The sequence below is a fragment of the Melanotaenia boesemani genome, chromosome 5 (genome assembly GCF_017639745.1).
Source record: "Melanotaenia boesemani isolate fMelBoe1 chromosome 5, fMelBoe1.pri, whole genome shotgun sequence".
Taxonomy (NCBI): Eukaryota; Metazoa; Chordata; class Actinopteri; order Atheriniformes; family Melanotaeniidae; genus Melanotaenia; species Melanotaenia boesemani.
The window spans coordinates 25260747-25281026 of record NC_055686.1 but is presented as its reverse complement, the minus strand read 5'-3'; the positions used below and the strand labels follow the sequence as shown (position 1 = coordinate 25281026).

The window sequence follows — 20280 nt, the reverse complement described above, 5'->3', positions numbered from 1 at the left end:
CACAGTTACAGAGACTGGGATGAAACCAGATAAGGGAACAGACTTCGAATTAGATGGATATGATTTGATCTTATTAAACACAAAAAAACAAGCGAGGAGGGGGAGTGGCCTTTTATGTGGACAAGAAATATGTTTATAAGCTGGTAGAAATAATGACAACAGTTATCATTAATATGTTGAAAGTTTTAAAAATAGAAATATGTCAGGAAAATAGGAAAAATGTTATTTTGAGATGTATAGAACACCAGGTTCCATAAATGAGATTCTCAAAGAATAGATGGATGAAAAGTTTAGGACTTCATGCAATAAAACTATATTTATTTGTAGTGACTTTAACATAGATTTACTAAATCCAAATAAGTATAATATGACAGAAGAGTTTATCAATACAATGTATAGCATAGGCCTGTACCCCAAAATAATAAGACCTAGCAGAATTACATCACAAAGTGCTACACTTATCGATAATATATTCACAAACGGTAATATTCTTAATTTCTGTAAACAAAAAAGACAAAAAAAAACAAACAAAAAAAAGACACACAGTGGTAATTTACCATGGTGTAGGGTAGTGACAGGAATGCGCCAGTAGATGGCACCCTGGTACTGTATATCGCCCCAGAAAGAGTTAGCTTTTGTGCTGTTTGTCCTTTCAGGGACACCGTAGCTCAAAACTCTTGGCGGGTAGGGTGCCATGTTTTAGGTACATCGTGTGTTACTACCCTAAAGGTAAGCAGCACTTGTAGGGGGTCTGCACCATTTCATATAAATATTGTTGGAATAAGACCACCCATGCATGTAATCTGTTCACTGAATGTTTGTTAACAGAATAATTGTTTGTTCGGCTGATTTTAAATGGTGTGTGAATAGCAAGAAATTAATTTAAGTTTGTGAACGGCTGTGTTAAGTTTTACTGTGTGGAAATAGCGCTGGGGGTAACAATATTGTTTGATGCTTTAGTTTGTAATGCAAAGCTACACAGTAAAATGGAAGTTAATGGTGAGGTAACATAGGCTAATGATATTTTCTTTTGTTTTAAAGGACGTCTTTGTTTAGTTATTTTGTGTCACATTATTTTATGCTTGGAATGGGATGTTTTCCTAACGACATCGTGTGTTACTACCCTAAAGCATTGGAAAATAAACCGCCGCCAAGGTTTCAGCCACAAGCCCGAACCCTGTGTCCAGTGTCCTCCCTTTCCGCACAACACCCCTGCTACCATCCAACAAAACACAACGCAGAGTCCAAGGGGTCGCAGAGAGCCGTGCTGAGGATACACAGAGGGAGTGGGTTACATCTTTGGTGCCATGACCTGGATTGTGGTGCTTTGAAACCAACGCGGGGCAAGCCAGCAGGAGTAAAGTGATGCTGATGTGGGAGCAGAAGCTTTAGGTCCAGAGGACTTTAAACAGCTGAGTGAACTGTGGTCTCTGTCTCCAACTGGTAGAGGGTATACATGCTTGCCCAGATATCCTTCAAACGCTTATTTATCGTTTATTGCACTTTTGGGTTTTCACATGTTTAAAGTAAAGGAATAGTTGTAACGTTGGTGGCCTAAAGATTGAGGCCATTTTGACTAAGGGAGACCCTGATAAGTCAAGACTGTTAAGACTGTTTTGGGGTTGTTGTTTTTTTTTGTCTGCTTGTTGTTTTTTTTTTTTTTCTCTTCTACTACACCCAGAGTTTCATTTTGTAGTTACCAAGCTTTCGATATTGGTTTTGTGAAGTGACACTGAAGTTTGCATACAAAACTGTCACACAGCCATAGAATCTTCTGTGAATTCATATTTCACAGAATACAAAAAAAAAAAAAAACAAAAAAAAAAACAGAAAAATAAATAAAAATGTTGCATAACTACTCAGACACCCCTTTACAGCCTCAGGGCTCAACTGTTGTTACAATAGCCCCTGAGCAAACTACTGACCCCCCAATAAGGGAAGACAAAGCTAATCCAGGCCAGAAACAAAGTAATTCGTGGAATGAGGGAATACAGCATACCCCACAACCCCCAATGCTGTCTTTCTATGCTGACAACTACTCCACACCAGTCCGGGACAACACGCTCCCTAGGGGTGGGGCCCCAAAGCAGATACTTCCACCTGGCTGGGGTATGGACTCAGTCACAAGACCAAGACCACAACAGGGTCTGCCGGCCCACAGTATACCAATGGCAACGCACCAAGTGTGTGACTTTACCCCCCACATCACCACACCCGGACTGTCATCCCCCCCAGCCGCTCACAGCAGCTCCCATGCTAACCCTACCAGAGTTCAGCATATACCGCAGCCCACCACATCCCCACCAGCCGATCCACCACGTTCTGGCCAGCCTGTCATGTTTGGTCCCCAGGGTCACGTAGGTGCTCTACCTCCCACCCCATTGAACCCGGCCCCACAAGTAAGTTTCCATACATCACCCACTACAAATCATCTAGCTAACACCCAACACTTAACCCTACCAATCAGCTCCCCCCTGGCCTCCAGACCAAGTTATCAGGCAACACCATCCAGATATGTGAATTACCCCTCCTCTGCAGAACAACAATCAAGCGTAGAGCAGGAACCCACACCTCAGTTTTCTGTTTCAGGCGTGCAGGGCTCGATGCATTGTGAACCCCCCCCAAAGCACCTACCTTCTGCAAGGACATGGGCCCCTGACCCATCTGGGCACATCCCCCAGGCTGCAGCACATGGTGATGTTAACCAAATAACCCCTTTTCTCCCTGCCAATATACAACATATCCAACCACCAGCCCCCCATCTATACCCCAGCCCATATCCTTGTGCCCAAGTTATCCCCCCACCAACATTCACTTCCACCCCCCACCCCCAACCATCAGTAGAAATCAACACTGGGGCCTTTGCAAGCCAAGGCATAACCCCAGCAGTTTATGGTGGCTTCGTGCAAACCCACCAGGTGAAAAATGTTCAAATTTTCACTGGTAATGCAGACAGCAAAATACTAGTGGAAGACTGGATCCGTGACATACAATATCTTCTAGAAGCAATTGACCTCCCGGCCCATCTCCGCTTTTCCACTGTTGTGCGACACCTTGGGGGTGAGGCCAGGCAGCTGGTCCTGAATCTACCCCCCCATGATCAGACTTCTGAGAAAGCTTTTGGGGAGCTGAGGGCAGAGTATAGTGATGCACAAGGCTCCTTGGACCCCTTGGCTGATTTCTATGAGCGAACCCAGAAGTCAGGAGAGTCCCCTTGCTCTTATGCCATAGCACTTGAGGCAACTTTACGAGCAGTGGAGGAGAGCCAAAGAGGAGGTAGGCCTTTTCCGGATCGGGATAGTAAACTCACTCGGCAACTTTTGAGAGGGCTGATAGATGAAGATGTGTATGCCAGGATTGCCCCAATGAAGCCCAGGCTACTAAGCTTCCGGGAACTGCAGGCTGAGCTAAGAAATCTGGCTAGAGAGAGCAAAAGGTTTCAGCCCCAACACAAAGTTAAGAAAACATACGCACAGGTGCATGTGACTCCGGAGGTTGGTGGGAATGCGGGAGCAGTGGGGAGTAAACGTGTTGCAGAAATAGCCGAGCTGACTGAAATAGTCAAGAAGTTGGCTCTTAACCAGGAACAACAAATGGCTAAGTTATCCCACCTAGAGTCCAGAATAGCTCTTTCGCCCACACAGTCTCCAAGAACAGCCCAGTCATCTTCAAGAACGCTGGACCAAAATTCAAATGTCCGATGTTATCGATGTGGAAAGGGGGGGCACATAGCCCGTGTCTGCAGAGCAGTGTTTTCGGACTCTGACCAGGACAGGGCCCATCAGACTGAGCCTGTGACCCCTGTGGAGGGAAACCCCTCTTCTCAATCCCAACATTTAATAGAATAGAATAGAATGCCTTTTATTGTCATTATACACATGTACAACGAGATTAAGCCATCCCCAGTGTCAGTGCAGAGAGAGCAGTATAGAAATAAATAATAAATAAAAGATCTAAGGTATAAAATATTTACAGAAATAAAACAGATGTGCACACTCTAGTTATTTGCAGATATAAGTATGATGTCTATGTCTGAAAAAATAAAATATATTGCACGTTCAAAGTATTATTGCACGGATCATGATATGTTGTACATGTCATGTGACAGAATGTATTGCACATATGTTGTTAGTGTCCAGCGTATTTCAGATTTGAAGTCCTACAGGAGTTCAGGGCAGTTATTGCTTTTGGAAAGAAACTGTTTTTGAGTCTGTTTGTTTTAGTCCTGATGCACCTGTAGCGCCTCCCAGAAGGTAGCAGGGCAAACAGATCAGAGCCAGGGTGGGAGCTGTCATTTATGATGTTTCTGGCTCTGCTGAGGCAGCGGGAGGTGTAAATGTCCGTCAGGGAGGGGAGAGGGCAGCCAATGATCTTCTGTGCTGTCTTTACCACTCTCTGTAGCCTCTCCTTGTCTGCTACAGTGCAGCTGCCGTACCATACTGTGATGCAGTATGTCAGCAGGCTCTCAATGGATGAGCGGTAGAAGGTCAGCAGCAGGTTGGAGTTCAGTTGGTGCCTCCTGAGGACTCTCAGGAAGTGTAGCCGCTGCTGAGCCTTCTTGGTGATTGACGTGATGTTCTCTGACCAGGAGATGTCGGCCGAGATGATGACGCCAAGAAACCTGATGGTGTGGACCCTCTCCACACACTCGCCATTTATGTAGAGGGGGGCTGGGTCTGTGCTGAACCTCCTGAAGTCGATGATGATCTCCCTGGTTTTCTTGGTGTTGAGAGCGAGGTTGTTCTCAGAACACCAAGCAGCCAGCTTCAGGATCTCCTCCCTGTAGGCAGCCTCATCACCCCCGGAGATGAGTCCGACCACTGTAGTGTCGTCAGCGAACTTGACGATGAGGTTGTCATTGTGGGCCGGCCTGCAGTCATGGGTGTAGAGGCAGTACAGGAGGGGGCTCAGCACACAGCCCTGTGGGGAGCCGATGCTCAGCGTGCTGGTGGAGGAGAGGTGGGGACCTAGTCTCACAGTCTGGGGTCGGTCTGTTAGGAAGTCCTTTATCCAGGCACATGTGAGAGGGGGGAGGCCAACAGTGTCCAGTTTTGTGCATAATCTGTCCGGGATTATTGTGTTGAACGCAGAACTGTAATCCACAAAGAGCATCCGGACGTAGCTCTGCTGCTGCTCCAGGTGGTTCAGCGCAGAGTGAAGAGCTACAGCTATGGCGTCCTCAGTGGATCTGTTCGCGCGGTATGCGAACTGGTGGGAGTCGAAGTCTGGGGGGAGATGGTCCTTGATGTGCTGAAGAACAAGTCTCTCAAAGCACTTCATGATTACCGGAGTGAGGGCCACCGGTCGGTAATCGTTCAGGCTGGTGATGGGAGATTTCTTCGGCACCGGGACAATTGTGGAGGATTTGAGGCAGTGTGGGATGACTGCCTGAGCCAGGGAGAGGTTGAAGATCCTGGTAAGGGTGGGGGCGAGCTGGTGGGCGCACGCTCTGAGCACCTTGCCAGGTACTCCGTCTGGGCCAGTAGCCTTCTTGGTGTTCACCGCCAGGAGCACCCGCCTAAAGCTCATGGCATCAGGGGCAGCCATGGGCCACCAGTGTAGCCCCCATTCTGAAGCGGACAACAATGACAAAGCAAGGGAGGGAACTATGAGGCCAGATCAGTCTCAATAAGAATGAACTCACGCCAGGTGTTTCACAAATGCACACGCTCTGGTTTGCATTCGTATTTCAGAATCGGAAATGCACACGCTCTGGTTTGCATTCGTATTTCAGAATCGGAAATGCACACGCTCTGGTTTGCATTCGTATTTCAGAATCGGAAATGCACACAATCTGTTTCACAAATGCACACGCTCTGGTTCACAAATATAATTTTGAGGCACACTTGTAAGATTATACGAATTGCTGAACGTGCATTTACGAATTCTCTGCGGTGGATTTTGAGACTCCCCGGACGCCGCAGTGTAACGAATCTCACCATTGGTTGACTAATCTGTCAATCAAATTTTCGAGTGTGATTGACAGATTCATCAGTCAATCAGTTAATTCGATAACATTACATGATCTACAACGAGGGAATGTAAGATAAATGTGTTACTTACAGGTTGTGATTGTTGCGTCTCCTCCATGTCTGCCCGCTAGTTGGACTTTAACTACCATGCTCAAATAGCAGTATTAGCTCTGCGACAGGTCTAAAAGTGTGGAGAAAATGTAAGGAGCAGTATGATTGGCTGAATGCAAACACACCTGATTGACCGATGAATCTGTCAATCACACTCGGAAATTTGATTGACAGATTAGTCAACCAATGGTGAGATTCGTTACACTGCGGCGTCAGGGGAGTCTCAAAATCCACCGCAGAGAATTCGTAAATGCACGTTCAGCAATTCGTATAATCTTACAAGTGTGCCTCAAAATTATATTTGTGAACCAGAGCGTGTGCATTTGTGAAACAGATTGTGTGCATTTCCGATTCTGAAATACGAATGCAAACCAGAGCGTGTGCATTTCCGATTCTGAAATACGAATGCAAACCAGAGCGTGTGCATTTGTGAAACACCTGGCGTGAGTTCATTCTTATTGAGACTGATCTGGCCTCATAGGGAACCCCCCTGGTGGGTCCCAGGAACGAGGGGGAAGTGGAAGTCGATGGAATGACATGCAGGGCTCTCATCGATTCTGGCTCCCAAGTCACCAGTATAACCCACAGCTACTGGCGCACCCATCCAACCCTAAAAGAGAGGGAGCTTAAGCCTTCCAAAGTGCCCATAGAGGGAGCGGCAGGGCAGGGTGTACCCTATTATGGCGTTCTGGACATTGAACTAAAGGTGTTTGGGAAACAGTATATGACAGTCCCCACTTTTGTTGTCCCAGACTCTGACTATCGTTCGTCAGTCCCCCTGCTGGTGGGAACCAATGTCATTCGTGCATCCAAAAGTCACCTTGAAGCAGTTTATGGCCATGAGTTCCTACACCAAATCAAAGAGAGTCACTCAGAGTGGTATTCAGCTTTACTGGAGGTGGGGGACGTTGCAAAGGGTGCAAAGGAGGGTTTGGTGGGTCCTGCTGTGTATATGGGCCGTCCAGTCTGCATTCCCGCTGGAAAGGAGATGGATTTGAAATGTAAGATTAAAGCCGGCCCTAAAAGGAAGACTTATACAGCCCTAATTGAATGCCACCCTTCCCCACAACTCCCTCAAGACCTCTTGGTGGCTAAGGTTCTCACAGATGTCAAGAAAGGGTCTGCTCCAGTCAGAGTGATGAACCTGTCCCACCAAACCATTGTAGTGAAGCCGCACACACCTCTGGGTAATGTTTTCTTAGTGGATTGTGTGTTAGAGTTTAATGACAAACAGGGAGACAAACACCAGGTGAGGTACGAGGGGCAGCCATGTTTGAGTCTTGATCAAGTTGTGACAAATAGCAAGGTGGATCTAAGTGAAGCTGCAGTGGAAGACGAACACCAGCGCTCCCTTCTTAAGGAGCTTGTGGACAGAAATGCTGGTGTGTTCTCCCAGCACCCCATGGACTTTGGCCATACAAAAACAGTGCAACATGAGATCCCCCTGGTTGACTCCAAGCCCTTCCGTCTTCCATATCGCAAAATTCCCCCTTCCCAGTGGCAAGACGTGAGGAGACTTCTGACAGAGATGGTAGCAACAGGAGTGGTCCGGCCCAGTAAGAGTCCCTATGCATCACCAGTGGTGATTGTAACAAAGAGAGATGGATCACTGAGGCTCTGTATTGACTACAGAAAACTAAACTCCTGTAGCACAAGAGACGCATTTCCCCTGCCTAGAATAGAGGAGGCTCTAGAAGCTCTGGGGCAAGCCAAGTACTTCTCCACGCTGGACCTGACGTCTGGATATTGGCAGGTAGAAGTAGCAGAACACGACAAACACAAAACAGCATTTAGTACTCCCATGGGACTGTTTGAGGCAAACAGAATGCCTTTTGGGCTACAAAACGCCCCATCCACATTTCAGAGACTCATGACCTGCTGTTTTGGGGACTTGAACTTCACTCACCTACTGATTTATCTTGATGACCTCATTATTTTTTCCAGGACATTTGAGGAACATCTGGAGAGGCTACAGCTGGTGTTTGATCGACTTCGGGAACACGGCCTCAAACTAAAGCCTTCAAAGTGTCAGCTGGTCCGGAAAGAAGTGCAGTATTTGGGTCACTTCGTTTCAGCAGAGGGGATCCGGACAGACACGGAAAAGGTCAGCAAGGTTAAGGAGTGGAAAAAGCCCACTAACCGGAAAGAAGTGCTGCAGTTCTTAGGGCTTGCTGGCTACTACCGGCGATACGTAAAAGGTTACTCCACTCTGGCTGCTCCTTTATACCGCCTCACTTCAGGTGACCCCAGGAAGAAGAAGAGAGGGGCACAGACAAAAGGCTCTGAGACACCATTCCTGTGGACAGATGATTGTGAAGTGGCCTTTCAGTCCCTAAAGGATAAGCTGACAACTGCACCAGTGCTGGGTTACCCCGACTACAGCTTGCCCTTCCTGCTCCAGACTGATGCGTCAGGGGAAGGGCTGGGTGCTGTGTTGGCTCAGGTTCAGAGTGGGGATGAGAGGGTCATAGCCTATGCCAGCAGAGGCTTAAGTCCACCAGAGACACGTTATCCAGCACACAAACTGGAATTCCTGGCCCTAAAGTGGGCAGTCACAGAGAAGTTTTATGACCACCTCTATGGGCGCCGCTTCTCTGTTCTGACAGACAACAACCCCCTCAAGTATGTGATGACCTCCGCCAAGCTTGATGCCACTGGCCAGAGATGGGTTTCCCGTCTCTCCTCATTTGACTTCGATGTTCAGTACCGCAGGGGGCAGAATAATACCAATGCTGATGCGCTCTCCCGCATGTCCAGCAAAGACGTCAGGCAGGCCCTACAGATGTGTTGTCAGCGAGCCCAGGTCGTGGCTGTGGAAAAGGCGCCTGAAGGGGTGCAGACCCCAGATCAGCCTCAGGAGACAAGCCACCTCTATGGTGATGTAGGAATGGACACATTGCCAGCCATGACTATTCAGGACATGCGTGCTGGACAGAAGGAAGACCCCACTATTGGCCCCATCGTGTACTTTAAAAACCTGAACCAAAAGCCAACCCGGAGAATGTTGGCTGAAATGGATGGACAAGGGAGCCTCCTCATAAAAGAGTGGAAGAGGTTGGCACTGAGGAATGGCATACTGTACCGTTGCACCAGAGATAGGCAAAGAGGAGTTGTGGAGCAGCTGATATTACCAGAGAAGTTTAGAGTGACAGTCAAAACAGCCCTCCACAATGACTCTGGGCATTTAGGTTTTGAGAGAACACTACAAATGATAAGGGAGAGATTCTACTGGCCAAGAATGTTCGGGGAAATCAAAGCTTGGTGTGAACAGTGTGAGAGATGCTGTCTCAGAAAGACACCCTCTGCAAGCATCAGAGCCCCCCTTGTCAGCATCCACAGTTCCTCTCCTATGGAACTTGTGTGTGTAGATTTTCTGTGCCTGGAAAAGTCCAAAGGTGGTTTGGAAAATGTGCTCGTTGTCACAGATCACTTTTCTCGTTATGCACAAGCCTACCCCACAAAAGACCAAAAAGCAAGTACAGTGGCCAAGGTTCTGTGGAGAAATTTCTTTTGCCGTTTTGGCTTCCCTGCAAAACTGCATGCTGATCAGGGACGAAATTTTGAGAGTGCAGTCGTCAAGGAGCTGTGTAAGTGTGTAGGCACTACCAAAACTCACACCACCCCTTACCACCCCCAGGGCAACGGTTCCACAGAACGGTTCAACCGCACGCTCATGAACATGCTGGGAACCCTTGAGCCCCACCTGAAGCTGCGGTGGCATGAGTACCTAGATGCAATGACACATGCCTACAACTGCACGCGTCATGACTCGACGGGGTACTCACCGTTCTACTTAATGTTTGGCAGACATCCTAGGCTTCCATTGGACTTGGTTTTTGGGATCCAGACCACCACTTGTGAAGGGGGCTACAGTGATTATGTCCAGACACTACACGACTCTCTATCAAGGGCCTATGCGCAAGCTACTCAGTCCTCTCGAAATGCTAAAGAACAACAAAAAAGACACTATGACCAGAAAGCAAATGGCGAAGCTTTCAGCCTGGGAGACAGGGTTTTGGTTAAGGTGTGTCATGTGGAGGGGAGACAGAAGCTGGGAGACAAGTGGGAGCCACGTCCATACATTGTGGTAAAGAAACAACCCAGCTTACCAGTGTATGTCGTGCAACCAGAGGATGGTGGTGCAGAGAGGGTGGTTCACCGTAACCTCCTGACACAGTGTATGTTTCTTCCCATAGAGGGAGCCACTGGCAGGATGGGGGATGAGGATGAATTGTGTACAGATACAGATGAGACAAGCATGGGGCTGGATGTAGAGGAATCCTCTGAAGTGGATGGTACAGAAGAAACAGAGAATACAGGGCTGTCTGAAATAGTGAACAAGGATGAGGAAACGAGAGTGGAAGGGGTAGATGTCACAGGACAAAGTGAAAGTGAGGAGCCTGGTATGACTGTCAGAAATGTCAAGCTGACACTGAGCCCTGGCATTCAAAGGAAAAAAAACCCAGCACGGACTCGCCGCCCTCCCAAGAGACTATCATATGACTCACGAGTCCTGACAACCGCGGAGGAGCAGCAGAAGATTGAAAGGGGATTAAAGATATGGCAAAGGGCGAAGACAAAGAGAGATGCGAGACAAAGCTAGAGCAGTTTATTCCCCTCATTAACGACTACACACATATCTTATTCCTGGTTAAAATGTGCATGTGGATGCATTTTTTTTTTGTTTTGTTCATTGTAGTTTTTCTTGTTGTATTAGCGGGTGGTTTTACCTCATTCTGTTTACCCAGATGGCTGGGACGCCATCAATTAAAGAAGGGGTAGGTGTAGGGTAGTGACAGGAATGCGCCAGTAGATGGCACCCTGGTACTGTATATCACCCCAGAAAGAGTTAGCTTTTGTGCTGTTTGTCCTTTCAGGGACACCGTAGCTCAAAACTCTTGGCGGGTAGGGTGCCATGTTTTAGGTACATCGTGTGTTACTACCCTAAAGGTAAGCAGCACTTGTAGGGGGTCTGCACCATTTCATATAAATATTGTTGGAATAAGACCACCCATGCATGTAATCTGTTCACTGAATGTTTGTTAACAGAATAATTGTTTGTTCGGCTGATTTTAAATGGTGTGTGAATAGCAAGAAATTAATTTAAGTTTGTGAACGGCTGTGTTAAAGAGCAACTGGCAGGTTAAGAGCATGATTAATGGTTTGGATTATGCATATTTTATAGTTAATATCTATTTAGTTTTTGTTGAAGTCCGTGAATAAGAAAATAAAGAAATCGGTTATGGACTATTAAAAACTGCTCAAATGACTGTAAAAATCTGTTTTGCCGGAAGTGACGTCACGTAAGGGACTCTGTTATGTACGTTATTGCTAACACAACAGTTATGGCTAACACAGCGGAACGGAATGGGCGTGAGATTATGGAGGAAGAAGAAGATAATTTTATTTTTAGAAGTGAAGGACCGGATCCATACAGTTTTGAACCTGAAGCTACAAACAGAGTCACTGACAACCAGCAAAGGAGATCGTTGACGGGAAACAGGCAGCAGATTCAGTCATGGGCAGCTGAAAACATCTGGAGGATTAATCAAACAGCATGGTAAGTGATACAAATGTTTCGTAAATTTTCTTCCACATTAGCCTTCTGAATTGGGCAAGTAATACCTGGTTATGCTGCAGACCAGTGAAAAAATACAGTGTTTGCAATAGCAAATAGATTTTAAAGCCTTTTACTTACTGCAGCCGATAGGAAGACATCCCTGTCCTGCCCCGCCCTGACAGGTTTGTTTTAAAAATCACGTTTCGCCACAAAAAAAGCAACTTCAAGCTGCTACTATGTCACTAGCGATTCGTGACAAAACATTGGTTAAATAAAATAGTTCTGTGGCAGATAATGCCTATAAAAGCTGTGCAATGGCTACCCCGTTCACACAGTTGTAGACAGAAAAGCGCTGTTCTAATCAAATCATCTGATGATACGTAGGCTAGTGCCCAAAGTAGCCTCGCTAAGGCTCCATCATCTAATCCACGTCGGGTAGCCTAATTAACAGCGCAAAACAGTCATTTTAGACTATAAACAACTTTCTGAATTGTGTTGATTGATCAAGGAATACCAGAGTTATAATCTTTTTTCTGAAGTTGGTCAGACTGGATGTGCGTGTAGTGCGCAAAAAAAGCCCACGCTGTTCTAAACTCATAAATACCTCATAGAATGTACGTGCTGTAATGTCTTAGTTTTACCAGCACTCTCTAAACTTAGAAGCAGACTATTTCAATGGGGTATTTAAATACGCTTAAAAAAAAAAAAAAAAAAAAAAACTGGAAGAAAATTTGTTGCGCCAGGATGCTGGTTCCATGACGAAGGATGGATCTGCGCACTGGCTGAGCAGATCCATCGCTTGTTTTTTTTTTTGTTTTGTTTTTTCGCTAAACTTACCTTTTTTTCTAATCCAACACTTGGTCTCAGCTTTTTCAGGATGTGTATAATTTTGCACTTTTTTCCCAATGATAAATAAAGCCTGATTCTGAGGTTTAAAGATATTGTTAAAACAGAAAAACTATTTTTAAAACTGGATTGTAAACCCTTCTGAATAATGGTCATTCCACATATGATGCCATGTGCACTGCAGTCTTAACACTTTATCCCCCAAACAACAGAGCCCACAACTCTCACCCACAATTGGTAATCCCTCTTCCCCCTATATTCAGCAAGGCCAGTGACAACAGAAAAAAGGGCATCTCAGCTTTATGTATTACATGAAATGTTTCAGCATGTTATAAGCAGCTATGACTACGGATGAAATATAAACATTTAATTTTTAAAGCCTGTATGTAAAAGTAAAAAAAAATAAAAATCTTTACATGGTTGAACATATATTTACAACACTGTATCTACATTTAACAACAGAAATTCTTTAACAGCATGTTATCTAATTACAGGTGTTTATGTGGACACTGTCAGCCCATGAGCAGTGCGGAGGAGAGCATATGCTGCAGGGAGATTCCTGCAATTTGGAGCCTCGTCAAAGACCTCCATCCACAACCCGAAGGCATTACTTGTGTGGGACAGCATCCTGGGTTCTCTGCATGCTGTTTGAACCCCTGGGTGCTTCAGGTGGCCTACAGCGCTTTCAAGCAGGAACATGGTCCACTTGATCTGACCCAAAATGAACAGTTCAGGTATACTGCCTACAGGCAGATGGTACGCTGGGCACATGGAGTGCTTGGACGACATGTGAGGAAACCTCTTCCAGCATGTGTTGTCTCAGCAATCCGGTTAGCTTTCCCTGATGAACATGGTGTCTACCAAGGTTTCAGATGGCCTGACCTGTAACACATACAAGACATGTCTTCCTATTCTGTAAATTGTAATAATAAATAAAATATTTTGCTTCCATCTCAATGTCATCTTTCTGTTATGATCATCTTCCTGGATTTATTTAATAAGTTCTAATTATTAGAAGCAAAACATCTTATTTAAACTTGTTGCTAGAAGTAAATAAAGCTCAATTAATTTACACAGTCATACAGGAATTACAAAGAGAGAATAGAGATAGAAAATACACTCTGAAATACACAGGCACATATTAGATGGTCCAGAATCTTATGGATTATATAATTCTGCGGGAAAATAGATGGCCATTATTTGAAGAAAATGTGCGCGATGCCTTCAATTATTTACCATGTGATGGCTCCTTCTTTACTGGACACACAGTGAATCCACCTTTGCAAACGGGATTAAATATGTTGAAACTGTCCTCAATAATAAGTAGTAAAAAGGGGACAATTCCGTTTTATAAGAAAAGGTTATAAACAGGTTAAAAAACAGAGAGAAAAACTTACTCTGCTCGTCTCCCGTTTCCGATGGGCGGCCCGCGGCTTCCCCGGTGAAGGCAGACGTGATGGGGCACCTGCTGCTGCTAGCATGCTAGCCGTAGCATGAACAGTGGGAACTGCATCAGACCTTAAACGCACTGACCTCATGGTCTTGTACCCCATCTTAAACGCAGTTAGGTCACTAGGCATATAGTCCGTTTCCACAAAGTGTGCGCTGCAAATGACGGAGTTTTTGGGATGAACGGACTTGAAAGTGAAGTCTTGGCGCCTAGCCTGGACAAACCTGACCCAGGAGCGAAAGGTGGCGCTCTTCTTGTTAGGGAAACTGTGGACACGATGTCCAGAGAGACTTGAATTTGTGCAGGATGCACAAACACAAGTATTCACCATGGTGATGTTCCAGAAATCTTTAGTTTTACTATTAGAAGTCTGGAGTAAAAAACACAGCCGATGCCTACGATAAACTGAGCTGATAGCCGCTGGCGTATGGGCTCGTTTACCTTACATGACGTCACGTATCACGTGACAGGAAAAGTTATGTTTTTTAAAGCACTGGATCGCAGACGAGCTGAATTAAGTGCAATTACAAAAAATGAAATTTTAAGAAGCTTTTATTTATGCCACAGTGTCTCTCGGACTTTTTCAAAACGTCATATTGTGGAAAATTCAACCTGAAAGATGCTCTTTAAGTTTTACTGTGTGGAAATAGCGCTGGGGGTAACAATATTGTTTGATGCTTTAGTTTGTAATGCAAAGCTACACAGTAAAATGGAAGTTAATGGTGAGGTAACATAGGCTAATGATATTTTCTTTTGTTTTAAAGGACGTCTTTGTTTAGTTATTTTGTGTCACATTATTTTATGCTTGGAATGGGATGTTTTCCTAACGACATCGTGTGTTACTACCCTAAAGCATTGGAAAATAAACCGCCGCCAAGGTTTCAGCCACAAGCCCGAACCCTGTGTCCAGTGTCCTCCCTTTCCGCACAACACCCCTGCTACCATCCAACAAAACACAACGCAGAGTCCAAGGGGTCGCAGAGAGCCGTGCTGAGGATACACAGAGGGAGTGGGTTACAATTGCATTTGTTTTAACCAAAGAATTGGCACAGTACGCTGACAGAAAGTTGCCTCGTTATGAGGAGGCCTATCAGTCCACCTAAAAGTGATATTTTCAAACTATTCTGAATGCTCCATAACCTACCTCTACAACAGAGCCCTCTAGCGTAACGAAGCCCCTTCCTCTTGATGCCTCAGAGGTTGGGGTCAGCATTGACTTTGGGTTGAGGAGCTTTTTCCCCTCCTCAAAGAGCTCATCCGTAAGAGCGACAGGTGAGCTCCTATAGAAGGTGGTTTCTTTTAAAATTAATATGTGGTAGGGGGGGGCTGGCTCCCCTCAACCCATAGTTTTTCAGGTAGTATGTTTTGCCTACTACCATTTTGTCTTGGTACTCTTCAAAAAGAGTTATTTTTGTGACCGTAGTTCCATTAGTTACTGCAACAACGGTGTTCTTTTTACTAATTTTTGGTTTGGCCTGGCCTTTCTCGAAATCCCAGGACAGGACTCTGACCATTTCACACATGTCAATCACGCGCAAATGCAGAGGAGGGGGCTTAGCATACGGCTCAGGGGCCTTTTCCCACAGCACGTCTCTTAATGCCATCCTAAAATGAGAATAGAAACACAAATAAACCTCAAGACTTTTTACAAGACACCAGCACATAATCGAATACTGTCACATACACCTATTGACTTGTTTAACAGTACATTGCCAGGGAAGAAAGGAAAAAGAAAGGCTTTTAACCTATGAGCTGTACCTAACCCACAGAAAAGCAAACTAGCCAAAAAACTTCATTAATACAGTAGAGAAAAAGCTATTTTCTCTTTGTAATGCTAATGCCCCTTAAAAATCCCAATTATTATTATTTTTTAACAGATTTTTACGAATACGGTCATATGTGTGTAAGTTAGCATTTTTAAGAAAGATCAAACCTACCTTACTTCACCGGGAAAAGATGAAAAGTGATTTTTCCTGCCGCTGTGTTTCTAATATCACAAGAAGTTCTTCCCTGTGACATCAGAAACCCAGAGACAGGATCGGATTGGACATTGCACCCAAATACATAAAAACATAAAAAAACAATTAATAAATTTAAATTGTATTTTGAAATTGGGTCATTTATATTGATTAATTCTGTAATAATAATAATAATAATAAAATATTAATAATGATTAAATAATAATAATAATAATATAAAACTGTGTCTATAGCGGTGTTGGGGCAGATCGTAATCTGCTAGCAAACGATTTGCGCTGCAAGCTAGCTCTGCAGCTCGGGCTTGATTTCCCAGGCAATGAACTCAAATTTAAAACTTGGTTATGTGCACGTGTCATCTAAAAAGCCATTGATGTAGGTCTTTTTTATGTATTCTTCTTTCCATTCCAGAATGGCTATTAATAGACACGCTGTGTGGTAAAAGATATTTTCCTGCTTAAAACTAACTGCTTACACATCGAATGTGAATTTCTGCAGGCTAATGGCGGATTAACCACCGATTCTTCGTCGAGGCTGTATTCAGAAATTGGCTGCAAATATAACCTACTCTGCTTAAAAACGTAATTACTTTCCCAAACAATTAAAGCGAGACCTTGCACTGCAACGGTCTTGCACATGCACGCTAATTTACACACCACTTTCCCAAACCTAGTCCTTGTCTTTCTCCTCTTTTCCATTTACCCCCTCTCACTCAACCTTGTTTTATTAAAAATAATATTAGCCTTCTTGCACTCTTACCTCCATCTCCACCTTGTTTCCCTGCAGACTTTTGTCTGGCATAAGCTCCCGCTCTTTCATATCGTTGCTGCTACGTCTTCTTCTACACTTCGAACTGTGCGGAAATGTCCGCGTAAAAAGGCCAGCCAGTCGTTGGTCAGACGCAATGATTGGCTGACCAACGTGGCACTCTTCATGTTTACCAGCTCATCCTCGCGCAGATTCGCTGATGCGTCAATGTAACAGCCCGCAACTGCACCACCTACCTTCAGCACATTTAGGACGCATGGACAGCGATGTTCAAATACATTTAATTGCATCTGAGACAACAAGGGGATTAAACACAATTTAGCTGTCCTAATATAAGTAAATAAAATAAATAAAATTAAAGAAAGCACCAGGAGATGTAGCTTAAAGCTGGACAATCTGTCCCTTGTCTCAGACATGTGGGAAAATGCCCAGTGTCATTCCCTGGGAATTCGACAACAGTCAGGCTAAACAAAATGTTGTAAAAAATAATATCATTGTGGCTGTAACTGATGGATACACTGTAACCAGACTAACTCTTGTTAAAGCCTTTAGGCAAGTCAAATTGATTTTCTATAGCACATCTCATGTACAACTGACATTTGACAATATTCCAAAAAATATTGCTTTGCGATGTTCAAACCACAGTTGGTGTTCAAGCTGTAGTCGGAAGTGTTCATATTAAACGAGGTTGCCGTCCTGTATTTCCACCTTCTTAATCAGTAGTCCTACTATTTTCCATGTAAATTATACTGTTTGTTCTTTATGTACACCTTGGTATACATTTAATATGTAAGTTTACCCTAACATGCAGTTGCAGTATTGTTTAGTACAACTCTATTTGAGTTTAGTGCGGTATTGCTCGTGAAAGATATCTAGGACTTTATTGGTTATTTTTCATGTACAGGCGAGACATTCCAGTGCCCGCTACGTGTTTTACGAGGCATTATTCTATTTGGCCACTGGAAGGCAGCATTGTATTGTGTTCAAGTAGTAAAGTCAAGTTAGCCTTAGAGGCAGATTTATGCCTACCTGAAAACATGTTTACCTGTATTTAGCCACATGATCAGAGCAAATTTGTATTTGCTATTAATGTAAATATTCTTCCTTCTTTATTAGAATTTCAGACCACACACAGACAAGAACAAAGTGGATTTAATATTATTTTACTGTTGCTGTGCTGTAATAAGCCTGGGTGTGAGAAGGAATCCACTCATGAAGCTGAACTGAAAAGTTTTTGAATATAAAAATGAAACTGGAATTAGAATGTGCTGAAATGGTGGAAAGTTGACTGGAAATGATTGTAAAAAGTGGTTGAAGATGGTTGAAAAGGCTGAAATGTGCTTGTTAAACAGTGTATAAGAAGCAAAAAAGAGAGTTGAGCAATTTTAAGCTCAAACAGGTATTTAAATGTATTTGAAATGGTGAAACTTTGAACTGAAATGTGCTGAAGATAGTTAAACATGGCTTAAAATGGCTGAGCTGTGTTTGTTGAAGCATCAGCTGAAGTAGTCATGAAGCTGAAGTCAGTAGTCAAATTATTTAAAGCTTAAACTGAATATTAAAGGTGCTGAACTGGTTGAATGTAGAACAAATGATTGTAAAAGGCAGAAAGAGCTGAAATAAAGTTGAACTGAGCTGAACCACAGTCCATCATGTAAGTGAGCAGCAAAGGACATGATTAGAGGACAGACAGAGGAGGAGAGATAGAGGAGGACATGTGGCCTGTTGTAATGAGATAGGCAAGGAGGAGACAGGAGAAGAGGACAGAGACATATATGGACTCATTAGGAGGACAAAACCAGGTGAGAAGACCATAATCTGGATCAATTGGACTGAATGGATGAGGTCAAAGTTCAGCTGGCTCCTAACAGCTGAGATCACTCAGTGAGTTGTCATGACGACGGCCCCCACCTCAGGTGACAGGCACACAGAGAAGAGACCAGAGCTGCATTGTTCCAATCACTCTGCACACCTCCCGAACAACTCTTCATTAAAAGAAAACTATAAGACTTATCCAAAAAAATAAAAAAATAAGGGGGGGTCTGATGAACGCAGCCATGTGTCTTTTATTACTGGGTCATTCTCCAACTACAGTCAAATTTGGTCTGGAAAATTTTTAGAAAATCTAACACATATTTTTTTAAATATTTTGATATGTTTTACTTCTCCATAATGTGTGGAAACACTTTCTGATAGTGGTTTTAATTTATTTAAATATTATAGATTTTTTGTCATTTTAGTCCAACATTCAGGGAGAAACATCATTTCCGTCACACTGTAAAAAACTGCTTTCCAAACAAAACTACTCCCATAACCCATGTTATTGAAACATTTAATGAAATTCCACATGTAGATATATGTAAATATATTATTGTATTTTTTTTCAAGCATTTTAAAAACAGTTTTCCGCCACTGATTAGATGGCAAATCCCTTTTAACTGTTTTAATGAAGTCTTTCAATCAAGTTTCTACATGACACAATCATGAGTTTTTCTATTCAGGAAATGAATTGTAACTATAACAGCATAATTTTCAAGGCTCTTACATTTTATTAGTGTGACTGTGTTATTATTATGAATTTTATGCAAAAATTTGTCTTGTGATGGAGATGACATTGTGTGGTGGAAAAGACGGTGTGTGTTGGAAATGACATGTTCCAACACACATGTTGCTGAACAATGTTCACTTTTATTATGCTTTACAAAAAATAAGTTTTGCGAACATAACATAACGTTATTTAAACTTTATTAAAAAAAAAGTCATTTATTTAAAAAAAACGCTAATTATAAAAAAGTTAACTGAACAAGGCAACAGTGATCAAACCATAGATTTTTCCATACTGAAAACTGAAACTTCAAAATTCATAAATCTTTCTGAAACAAGTGCTTTAACATGATAAACTGTTATCCTTCACAATCAAGAACAGAACAGATTTCTGCCCAAACTGCGGGATCCAACATCATGTGCCTCTTTGTTACCGGCTGAAGCTCTGGGACCACTCTGAGGATATTTTCTGGTCGGTACCAGATAATGTCCTCACTCATTGGCCAGAAAAACCTGTTTTTCCCAATGCGACTCATGGTTTTAACCAGAGCACAGCTGTCAGAGCCAACATCCTGAATAATGCCAGGATACAGATCCCCATCATATGTCACCACACACCATTTTCCAATCAGTCCCTCATGAAGGTCTGCAATGCGATGAGCTGTGGTGAGAGGTGTGCTTGTGGATGCTTGAGTCTCAGTGTTACCTGCTACTGCCATGTCCACTGTCCACTGGAGACCAAAACATCTGCAAACCAGCAAAAGCAGCTGAGAATCCGCCAAGATATTTCTCCTGGTCTTTCAGAGACAATCTAGTGGAACACATGGTATTAAGATTACACTCACTAAGCATCATATCTCAACACATCAAATCATTTTCTCATAAAAAAAATCTTGTCTGGATGTGCTGAAAATTACCTGATGTATCTGCATTGTGCCTTGAATAGTCTGCATGTCTTGAGGAAGGAGACTGTCCATTACCTCAATCTCCTTCTCAGTGATATACATCAGCTTCACAGTGGATGGCTGTTTTGAGAGTTGCTCATACAGCACC

At 43.7% G+C, this 20280-nt stretch overlaps 2 protein-coding genes across 4 annotated transcripts in view; both read left to right on the top strand.

The window, feature by feature from the left end:
- LOC121639980 (titin-like) overlaps positions 1–20280 on the top strand; it is a 618411-nt gene that overhangs the window by 403385 nt on the left and 194746 nt on the right. The window lies entirely within an intron of this gene.
- LOC121640003 (protein transport protein SEC31-like) lies at positions 583–5593 on the top strand. 3 transcript variants are annotated; one of them, XM_041985655.1, is made up of 3 exons: positions 583–729; positions 1131–3840; positions 5515–5593. In XM_041985655.1, exons 2-3 carry the CDS (start codon positions 1845–1847, stop codon positions 5520–5522), a joined length of 2004 nt encoding a protein of 667 aa, XP_041841589.1. In that variant the 5' UTR covers positions 583–729; positions 1131–1844; the 3' UTR covers positions 5523–5593. The 3 variants fall into 3 exon arrangements, with proteins under 3 accessions (XP_041841589.1, XP_041841588.1, XP_041841587.1); XM_041985654.1 differs by having other exon boundaries at positions 1042–3840; XM_041985653.1 differs by lacking the exon at positions 583–729 and having other exon boundaries at positions 753–3840.